The sequence below is a fragment of the Hakea prostrata genome, chromosome 2 (assembly GCF_041222555.1).
Source record: "Hakea prostrata isolate BN-2017 chromosome 2, UWA_Hpros_2, whole genome shotgun sequence".
Lineage (NCBI taxonomy): Eukaryota > Viridiplantae > Streptophyta > Magnoliopsida > Proteales > Proteaceae > Hakea > Hakea prostrata.
Window position 1 is genome coordinate 49,320,609 of NC_142601.1, and position 11,629 is coordinate 49,332,237.

Sequence of the window (11,629 nt, forward strand, 5' to 3'; positions counted from 1 at the left end):
GGGGAACTCATCTCGAAGATAGGGATTAGGACAACTAAAAGGTAGTACTTTGTGGATGTAAGAGTAGTGTGAGGTTTTTTGAATTAATGGAATTTCTTTTCTCTCTGGTGGACGTAGATAAGATTTTGTTGACCCACGTTAAATTTGTTCTGTGTGTTTTTTTTCCTTCGTGATTGTGCGCCATGATCAATTTGATTGGGAGGAGGGACAGTGGTGCCGGCCTGGTTTGCATTTTTTTTTTTTTTTTTTACTTTTTACTTTTTTACTTTTTCTTCTTCTAATGATTACATTGCAAAAGTTAGAGAAAAAGAAAAAAAAAGAAAAAAAAGATTAGAAATCCGAGTGGAGGGGAACATGGAACTAAAATGGTAAAGGACAAAAACAGTGGAAAAAGAAAAAGTGGGATTTAGTGGAGGAGAAGAAAAGCAAAAATTCTTTTTATTTTTTATTATTGGATCTTGCCATACAGATTGTTTCCACAAGATTCTATGTGAAAGTGTTTTGTATATGGTTAGGTGTTCTTATGTTTTTTGGGCATTCTGGACTCAATGGAAGTGATGGATCAAATAGATTTCGCCCCGTTGGCATTGACTTTGTGGGTTCATATGGAGATTAATAGACATTTTATTGGTTAATGTCGAGTATGAAGGGCACAAACAATGAATAGTTCTAATTTATCCATAGAACTTTTTAATTGTCATAATAATTTTATCTTGTGGCAACAACTGATGAAGAACATCAGCAGGAAGGGATTGTTAAGGTTTTCAAGAAAAAAATCAGAAAGATTAGAGGCAACGAAAGAAGATGAATGACAAGAGTTGGAGGATCTAACAAATAGTACAATCAAGTTGTATTTGGCATATAATTCATTGTGGAGTCATCGGGTTAGCGGATCCAGAAGAAGTTTGTCTAGAGAACAAGTACAAGTCATTAACAAATCGGTTGTTTTAAAAGAACAATTAGATGACATCCGGTTGTCAGAAGGAACAAATTTTGACAAGAATCTAGATGAGTTCAATAGGATTTTGACAGATCGATAGTGATATTAATTTTGCAAATTATGTTATAAAATCTAAAAATATTAGGGCCTGTTTGGGTTTGCGGAAACGGGAAAAATACACCCCCAACAAAAAATTTTGGGTGGTCGGGCCCCCATCCTACACATCCCCAATACCAAAACATAACCCCCCACCACCCCCCCAAAAAAAAAAAAAAAAAAAAAAAATTTAAAAAAAAAAAAAAAAAAAAAAAAAAAAAAAAAAAAAAAAAAAAAAAAAAAAAAAAAAAAAAATTAAAAAAAAAAAAAAGGTAATTATAACGGGTTATACGATTTGATGTGGATCGTGGTCTGAATCGACGGGTCACTAACAGATTCAACCGAACCAATGTAAAATCAAATGATTTTTTAACCATTGACTTATATTCAACCTAATAAGCCTCGGTTTGACTCGGTTTGGACCTTAACGGGCTGGTTCGATTCAGTCTTAGCAGTTTGGCCTCAAAATTGACCGCCTTAGCTTCCACCTTTTAATCTTTTATCCTATTGGCACCTAGCGAGATTCGAACAAGGACTACCACCGGGGGTGGTGGTCTAGTGGTCCCAAGCTCACTCCCAACTCCCAAGTGGTTTGGTAAACCTCATGTCTTAGGTTCGAATCATCTCTGCTTCTCTGTTTCTTGCATTGGGCATATTGTGTACTCTTTGGCTTGGGCACGAGTCATATCGACTTCTGTGGACTATACTAAGCCTTCGGTGGGGCTCCGCTGACGGGGCTAGTGCTTGCGCTAGTAGTGCACATGGCTAATGCTTGCATAGGTCACACTCGATAAAAAGTCCAAACATTGCGTAGCGGGGGCGTTAGGTCGCCTCTACTGCATCCCCTCTTTTATTTACCAAAAAAATAAAAAAACAAGAACCCATATAGTCAAATGTATATATATTTTTTACAAAGTGCCTCATATTTAATAAGAGTTAAAATACTGTAACTTCTAAATATAGTAAAGGTAAATCTCAGATTGATTTGATCCGCGAGATCTTTACAACATCAACAAAGTACTGGAGAGAGGAATTAGTTCCCACAAGAAATATACCTTTCTTTTTCTTTTTCTTTTTCTTTTTCATTTTTAGTAACTACGGCAGCTCAATTGCGTTACGGAATGTCTCCACTTACTCTTCATAACTATAATTACCCTTTCGTTCATACTTCATGCGTTGTCTTAAGTCTTAACTAAAACAGCTCAATTGCCAACTTAACACGCGGCCTTCACTGGTTTCTGTTCTAAAAGAATAAACCCCACGATCACCGCGTGCCTACTTTAAACTTTGGAATTCAAGATTTTTCTCTACAGGAAAACTGATCAGTGAAGAGAGAGAGAGAGAAATGGAGGAGCAGGATTTAGATGTAGTGCTGGTTCCACTGGGTCTGTTGGTTATGGCGATCTATCACGGTTGGCTTCTCTTCACCATCCTCCGCACCCCAGAGCACACCGTCATAGGCCTCAACGCCAAAAGCAGACACCAATGGGTTCTCTGTATGATGGCAGTAAGTTCCCTTCTCGTATAACTGGGTTTGGCATTTTCTCGAACACCTTCCGCTCGCTCTGATGCAATATGTAATTTTCTTGATTAGGATCCAATGAAGAACGGTGTTTTAGCGGTTCAAACCCTACGTAACAACATAATGGCATCAACACTCTTAGCCACGACAGGAATCACTCTGAGTTCGATCATTGGTGTATTTGTAAGCAGTTCTACAAACTCAACTACTTCAAGATTGGTTTACGGCAATAAGTTCCCTCTGGTATCTTCGATCAAGTACTTCTCCATCTTGCTTTGCTTCCTTTTCGCTTTCCTCTGTAATGTTCAATCCATTCGATACTATGCCCATGTTAGCTTCTTGGTCGCATTACCACCACTGAAAGATAATAGGGACACGGTGGCGTATGTTGCTCGGAGTTTGAACCGTGGGAGTTTCTTTTGGTCGCTTGGTTTGAGAGCTTTCTACTTCTCGTTCCCTCTGTTCCTTTGGATTTTTGGGCCTATACCCATGTTTGCTTGTTGCTGCTTAATGTCGTTTGTTCTATATTTCTTGGATTTAACAACAGGGTTTACAAGGAAACTTCATTCTAAATCTTTCAAGGATCGGATTGAAGATGGAGGTGATGATGGTGGTGTTGAATCTATGCATAGAATTGCAGCTTAAAGAAGTGTTGGTTGCATACCATTTAAAAAAAATTAAGTGTTTAGATTTGTAAATAACATCTATTGATTTCTATATTTTCTTCTCAGAAGATTTTGCCCCCTGTGTATGTGTAAAACGCTACTAGATATGATCCAGAAAAATCTAAGTTTTGTTTCTTACTTGATGAGAATTCCTGTGTTGGATAAATTTTGACAGCTTTTAGATTATAATTTTGTGTTTTTTTTTTTGAGGTCTAAATGTCTAGTGTATCTCTCTATCATTATTCCACTGCCCTATCGATCTTTTCTCTGTGACTAGAAATTAAATTCCAAATGAGTTTGACATTTGTGGGCCTGTCACTCCCGCAAGGTTGGGTCGCGTTTCTGCCACCAAGACTCTAGAAGAGTTTTGGACCAGATTCTCTTCTTATCTTGAGGAGATCTTCGAAATGCTGGGCTAGTATGAAGAAATTAGTATCATTCATGACTTGTTTATATTCCTACGATGCTTTAAATCCACTTCTCAAGAATTTCTTGATTCTTAATGTGAAGTTCAATTTTTAGGTAGGTTAACTTCTGTGTTACACATTTAATGCGTAATATTCAAGTTGGCCTTCTAACAAGGAGTCTTGATGCCCACAAAGAGCTTCAATAGGAAAGAATTTAGGGTGAAACTACTATGATGACAAGATCTGGTTTGATTGAGCTACACGTCGCCTAATTATACGAAGACAATGTTATGTGTCTACGATGCTACCCCTCCTCTGGGATCTCAATGAGGCCTTGGAAATAACATTACGGTAACTTGGTCTCTGGACTTGGACCTAAAACTTCAAATGATTTCAACTCCACCTTCACAAGCCTAGCCATCTTAATTCGCCTACAACAGTCCTCAAGAAGTCTTAAAGTTGACCCATTTGGCGATTTCTTCATCAATGATATTGAAACTTAGAATTTTAGAGTAGGAGGTGTAAATGAAATCTTGTTGAGCCATATTTGACTTTTCAACATTTGGATTGTAAATTAATTAGCCCTAATAGAACGGGTAGACTGCAAGTTAATTGGCCCCAATAAAGGCAGGTAGAGTTCAAGCTTAGCCAGTTAGCCCTCAAGCCTGCCCAACCTGGACCGTATGTTAATTTAGTTAAATTAGAATTAATTGAATTTATAATTTATAATAATAATAATAATAATTATTATTATTTTGTATTCAATAGCTTAATATATAACGAAATGCCCCCCCACTAACGCTTATGATGAATGCATTCTCACTGTTCTAGTTTTTTTTAGGTAGAACATATTCTCAACTTCAAGATGATATCAATCCATTGTCTCTTATCAATTCCAAGAATTAATTGCGATTCAAAAGAATTCAAGTTTATTACATGAAAGAAAAAAAAAAAAAATTGAAGTCTCTTCAAGTCTATCTAAGACTTTAACTACCTAAATATATTTGGAGATTTTAGAACTCCATTTTCTCAATCAACTATGCAAGATTGTAATCCATAATATAGTTCAAGAATGTAAAGGAGATCTTAGTCGATATATCTTAAAGATTCCGCAATATCTTATAAAAGGTCAGAGACTTTAAATGAAAAAACAGAAGAAGAGAGGAATTTGAAGGTTCTATCTAAAGTTAAACAATTCAATCCAAGCCTATCTTACCTGGTAGAACTACGTGAGGCCAACTTTGCCAATATTCTTGCCAAAACCACCTCTAAATCTCAGAGCTGGACTTTTTGGATAATCTCATGTATAAGCTTTTAAATCGTGAAAAAAAAAAAAAAAAAAAAAAAAAACCGCCATTAACACCATTTAAACTACTAATATAAGAGATTTAATTAAATTTCTCTTTAACATTTTAGTTTAAAATAATAAATAACAATAATCATGGATTTTACGACCACATGCTCACTCATGATATTATCAGATATAATGTGAAGGCTGCCGTGCACTCAAGCTCCAATCTCTACGAAGGGCCACCGTGCTTCAGTATTGTACAATTAATGTGGTATTGCGCAATTTATGGACAAGATTGAAATCTTGTCTGTTCCACAAAAGTGAGTTTCAATCTTATTAAAAAACAGATGGTCGATATTTCGATCTCGACTGTAGGCTACAGGTTCTGCGCATTAATTACACAGCAAACAAGTCAAACCCTTTCTGTGGAAACACCAAACTCATGGACTCTGTGATATTTCTTCGAAGTTCAAACAAGTTTTCTTCTTTCTTTTTTTTTTTGGGGGGGGGGGGGGGGGGGCCCTATAATTTCTTCTTGGTAGTTCAATGGGAATTTGCTTCAGTTTTGTGCCATAAATGCCCAGAACATGAGAAACACAACCGTCAGATTGAAATCTCAGTCAAATCTCAATTCAATGGTCTTTTTCCTTTGCAAAGCAGTCCTGTGCAGGATTCTGCCCAGGACTGAAGCAAAATACAGTTTTTTCTTTTTCTTCCTTCTGTTTTTTTGGGGTAGAAAAGCAAAATGCAGGTCATTCATTGTGTTGCGAATGGATCTTGACCATCTGTTTCTCGAAAATGGATGGTCGAGATCAAAATCTCGATATCTCAACCGTTAGTTGCAGGTGCTGCAGGTTAATTGCACAACACCCAAGCAATATCCATTCAACTTTTATGTGAGGTTTGTGCAGAATCTATACCTGGCTTCATGCTTGTTGAAACCCATTTATAGTGGAACTCCTATTTTCTCTCCCTCCATGGACGTACCAGATTTTCCCAGAACCAGGTGTACTCTCTGCTCTATGCTTTACTTTGTTTTTTTTCTTTCTTCTTTTCCTCCATACAAGCGCCAACACCACACATGCTACGGTATGGAGGGTTTAAAACAACGAAAATTCTAGAATCTATTCTTGCCTTCATGCTTGTAAATATCCATTTAGAGTGTAACTCTTGTTTTCCGTGGATTTAGTATGTTTTCTAAACCTGGTCTGTTGGGTCTTTCTTCTTCTCAGCACAGTTGTTAATTATTATGAATGTGGGGTTCAACAGATCAACTCAGAATCTTGGAGAGCTCGTAGTGGAAAGTGTATTATTATTTCCTTACAGAGAGACTGATCCATCATCATTAATCGAGACAGAACAAGATGGTGGTGAAGGAAGAGGACTTGGATTTGGTGCTGATACCAATGGGACTGCTGGTGATGTTGATCTATCACGGATGGCTTGTTGCCACCATCTGCCGCACACCAGAACGCACAATCATAGGCCTCAATGCTGCCGGTAGGCATCACTGGGTCATCTGTATGATGGCTGTAAGTTCACTCCCTAGCTATGATCATCCATGATTTGGAAAAATTTGGTAAAAATCAAATTACAGTTTTCTTGCTAGCTAATCAAATTAGTTTGCTAATAACAATTTTGTTTGTTCTAGGATCCGACGAAGACTGGAGTCTTAGCAGTTCAAACAATGCGAAACAGCATAATGGCATCAACTCTCCTAGCAACAACAGGAATCACCATCAGTTCAATAATTGCTACGCTTCTGACGAGCAACTCTCACAACTCCAAGATCTCCCCATCCAGATTGGTTTTTGGCAACACAATGCCCACAGTAAATTCAATCAAGTACTTCTCCATCATTCTCTGCTTCCTTGTTGCCTCCCTGTGTAATGTTCTGTGTATCAGATACTATGCCCAGGTTAGCATCTTGATTAGCTTGCCATGTTTGAAAGAAAAACGAGAATTGGCAGCTTATGTTGCTCGGGGTTTGAATCGTGGGAGCTTGTTTTGGTCGCTTGGATTGAGAGCCTTTTACTTATCGTTCCCTCTCTTCCTTTGGATTTTTGGGCCAATTCCAATGTTTCTGTGTTGCTGTTTGATGCCGTTTCTGCTATATTTCTTGGATACAGCAACAGGCATTACAAGGCAACTTCACATTTGTTCTTTCGGAGACGAGAAAGAAGATGCTGGTGATGCTACTGAGATATTGATTCATCATCAAACTGCAGTTTAAAGAATACCGGATAATAAGTTCTTTCGAAGGTTTATGACAACTACTAGATAAATTGATACTCGTAGAGATGGGTGATGATAACTTAATTCTGTAGTCGTGTGTGTCTAATTTTCTGTTTTTCCTACCGTAAAAAAAAGCATTTATGCATCATCTCTGCATGCAGTGGGCTTTGTGGTTGCTAAATAAATGTGTACTGCCATGTCCCAATTAGTTGGAATCTTAACTTATGGTTGCATGCCAATTAGTAAATCTACACATTCTCAGCCTGAAACTGAATTTTATTTTGGGTGGGTGGGAGCAGGAGAGAATCAGTTTGTATATTAAAAGAAAATTATAAAAGTAGAATATCCAGCAAATTCCGCTGGAAGCATCTTCTCAAGCTAAGGAGGAGGATTTGTTTACAAACACCAAGAAATAACGAATCGAAAAAGAAACAAAAATGAAAACACAAAGATTTAATGTGGTTTAGACACTGATATGATATACTACAGCTACAGGCGGAAAAGAAGAGTTTTCCACTATATAGGAAGAACAAAAGAAGATATTATAACCAGTCACCAAGAATGGCATTACAAAAACTCACACTCAAAATCATAATCGAAAACCCCAAATCTCTCAATAATATACATGGTAGGCGAACATAAGATACATATACATATATATATATATACTCCAATCGGGTAAACATTTACCCATCAGGTCGGGTGGTACCATACCTCCACTTCCACCACAAATTTCCGGTCATTTGGGCTGCCCACCAAAATATGTCGGTGTGGGTCCATCTTTCAAATAGGGTACAAGAATTCAAGTCAAAGCATAATAAATCTCCACCTTGACTTGAATTCTCCTATAAAGTTGAATAATTTTGATCTTCTTCAAAAGCCCTTCATGGGCTAAGCTCTAATATAACCAACTCCAATCAAGTCCAAGCAATGCTTGAACTTGCCAGTACATAATGGCTTTGTCAACATCAGTTGGATTGTCTTCAGTACCAATCAATCTTCAATGCCTAGATATTGCCTCAACTACTTATCTGACATATGATACCGAACAACAATGCATGTGTTTTGTCCTCTCATGATAAATCTGATCTCTAGTCAACTGAATAGCACTTTAGCTATCACAATGGACAACATTCACCTCCTAAACCATGTTGAGTTCTCCAAACAAGCCTCTAAGCAAAATAGCTTCTTTAACTGCTTCAGTCATTGTTATATACTCTGCTTTTGTAGTAGATAATGCAACTGTAGCTATAAAGTAGCCTTTCAACTAATCGCACAACTTCCTAAAGTAAACACATACCCTGTGAGTGACTTTCTTTTGTCAAGATCACCTACAAAATTTGAATCAACATACTTGTCAACTTGTTACCATTCTTCCCAAATTCCAAACACACACTAGGACTCCCCATCAATACCTAAGTATCCACTTCATTACTTCCCAATGAGTTTTACTTGAATATGATAAGTATCTACTCACCACACTAACTGCTTGGGAAATGTTAGGTCAAGTGCACACCATAGCATACATAATGGAACCAACTGCATTGGAGTATGAAACACGTGATATATAACTCACATCTTCACCTGTCTGAGGTGATAAAGTAGCTAAAAGCCTAAAATAAGATCCAATTGGAGTACTAACAGGTTTTTCATCTTTCATGCCAAAACTATAACAACCCCCATAATTCTAACCCGGGATCCGTATTGCAAGTCTGAGTACCCGAAGTTCTAGCCGAAATAAACTGTGGACTATTCGGATTGAAGCCCATGGATCTGGATTCTGCCAATGAAGAACTTGTCATATTGGGAACCCAAAGGAGATCCAGTAGAAACCTTGATTGACTGGGAAGGTGTATCTCTAGCCTGAGTCAAGTTAAGTTAAGTTTGAAGATGTTTGTGATCAAGGTAAGAATTCCCCCACATGTTGGTTTAAGTTAAGTTAGTGTTGGGGATCAGCCGGTTGAGCAAAGCACCCAAGTATTGAAAATTACTAGGGGGCGGTCGCTTAAGGCAGTTGATTGACCCAACCAACCACCCCAAGCGACCAACTAGGTTTAATTGCGAGGTTAAACCCTAATTTGCCCTAGCCCTCTATAAATAGCCATCCATGAATTAATTTCGTCTTATTTTATTCATGGAGGTAACTGTGGAAGGTTAGGAGGCAGAGTACATGTGTTTGGTGAGAACGCTCGATTCACGATGAGGTTTCGATTCTTGGTCCGTCTTGTGAATCAATTGGAGGTTAGTTGATCACATGCTCTTCATACTTATCTCTCTTAAGTAGTAATGTGTTTTTGATTCTCTCCAAGATTCTATAGATAGTGAGTTTGATGGTTAGAATCTTTCCATTGATGATCACGATTAGATCATGCCCAAAGATGGATTCTCATATATGGATTAGGGGTTGATTTAGTTGAAGGAAATGAAATGGATTTTAAACCTTTCTTCTTTTTGGTTTTTGGATTGAGATAGAGTCTCTAATATGTTAATAACGAAATTCGGATTTGGATCATCCCAAAATCATATTGAGGATGGATGATCCAAAGTTGGATTTGCGGACTTAAGAGTCCTGCCTGAAAAGGGGGCAGTCGGTTAGAGCGGCTAATTGACCCGACCAAACGCCACAAGTGACTTGCTAGGTCACAGTGGCCTTGTCACTCTCAGTTTTGCTCTGTTTTGACTTATGTTCTTAATGAATATTTTTAACCCTAATTTAGGTGATCTCTGAGGTTACTAGACTTGTTATTTGTGAAGTTTGATTGTACTTTCAGTAACTATTTTACTTCGAAATAAAGGTTACATTTCTGTACATATGATATGTCATGTAATGTGATGAATTGTGTATAACTTTGAATGCATAAGCAATTATATGACTTGTTGTTATAGTAATTTGAATGATTCATTGATGATAATATGTTGTGTACGATGATTGAATGTACTTGAGTTATTATATGGTGTTGAATGATGGGATGTTGTAACTATGATTGAGGGTATCCTTAGCTTGGGATATTATGGACTATGGTATGGAACACTGTTCTCTGATGCCCCCAACATTATCATAGTTGTTGGTTAACATACCTAGGAGCTCTAGATTGAATGGTTAGAAACCTAGACATGCTATTACCCTATCAGCAGGGGTATTGAAGCCGAATAACCTGTGATAGTGGTTGATGTGACTTTGTTTCACCTACAGCGAGAGCCAGTCTGTGTGGAGATTCAGTGGTCTACTGTTGGTTATGCATTGGTAGGGTTACATGTGTTAGGGTTGGGCTCATGGCGTCCAATAAGCAGCTTGGGAGTCATGAGGGGGACATGAGAGCATCCGCCCCAAGAATTAAGGAATGGAGTCCAACAAAGGTAGCCAGTCTGTGAGGATTCTCATTCCTAAGTGGAGAAGAATACCGAATTGAGTTGGTTGGTGCCATAGGGGAAGTATTTGGACCACATGTAGTATTTTACCGTATGACCTTGCATTGGGTTAGAATTCTTGACATGCTTTAGTACTCATGCCAATTGTTGTGGTGAGAGAGTATTGACCTAAAACCCAACCATGGTTGTTTGATGAGGACTGTACCCCTTGTTCGAGATCCCAATAGAGGTAACTAGTCCATGAGGGATCAGAATGACTAGACCTAGATAGAGGAGGGCTGATGTAATATCTTAAAATATGTCTACCATACTAGAGACTTGCATGGTTAGCTGCTAGATGTATCCATACTTTTGCAAATTGTCTTTCACGTACTTATGTTACTTACCATGATATAATATTGACATGCATATGAAACATGTTGTCTTACTGAGTTCGTTAGAACTCATCCTTTCTATGGATTATTGTTAAATTAATCAGATGGCATTATTGAATCGGGAGAAACTCCATATGATTGAGAGGACCCCTACGATGAAACTATGGAGGAAATAGTGGGAGATAGTGCTACACAACATGTCACATCCCCCCAGCCGGTACCCTAACTGGCATACCCGGAAGTGTGATCCACAGCCCCACCACAATGTTGAATCCGGGTCCCACCTCGGGCATGATAACTATTTTTTTTTTTGTATAATAGGATTCTTAATTACTCGTTGGATTTCTTTGGGACATTTCTCATTAAGTGATTTATATCAATCATTAATGTTCTTTTCCTAGAGTTTCTCTATTATTCATATATTTCCTAAAATATAGAACCAAAAAAATCATTTAAGCATAATAACTGCGCTAGGTGCTATTTTTACCCAACTTCGGGTCCTTTAACTAAATTACAACAATTCACAATATAGTTACCTGCTCTAAAATCTCTGTGGTTAATGATGCATGTAAGTATGATGGCATTGAGCTATGCAACTCTTTTGTGTGGATCATTATTATCTGTAGCTCTTCTAGTCCTTACATTTTGAAAAAAACATAAAGACTTTTTGTAAAAACAATCATTTATTAATTGGGTCATTTTCCTTTGGTGAATTCCAATGCATGAATGA

General features: G+C 37.7%; 2 protein-coding genes across 2 annotated transcripts; both read left to right on the forward strand.

Annotated features, from left to right (window-relative positions):
• The first annotated feature begins 2,229 nt into the window (after nucleotides 1-2,229).
• Nucleotides 2,230-3,514, forward strand: LOC149024642 (uncharacterized). Its single transcript, XM_089142974.1, has 2 exons — nucleotides 2,230-2,543; nucleotides 2,631-3,514. Exons 1-2 carry the CDS (start codon nucleotides 2,382-2,384, stop codon nucleotides 3,201-3,203), a joined length of 735 nt encoding a protein of 244 aa, XP_088999100.1. The 5' UTR covers nucleotides 2,230-2,381; the 3' UTR covers nucleotides 3,204-3,514.
• Nucleotides 3,515-6,285: 2,771 nt separating this feature from the next.
• LOC149024643 (uncharacterized) lies at nucleotides 6,286-7,154 on the forward strand. Its single transcript, XM_089143508.1, has 2 exons — nucleotides 6,286-6,453; nucleotides 6,573-7,154. The coding sequence occupies exons 1-2, from the start codon at nucleotides 6,286-6,288 to the stop codon at nucleotides 7,152-7,154; spliced, it is 750 nt and encodes a 249-aa protein (XP_088999634.1).
• Nucleotides 7,155-11,629: the final 4,475 nt, after the last annotated feature.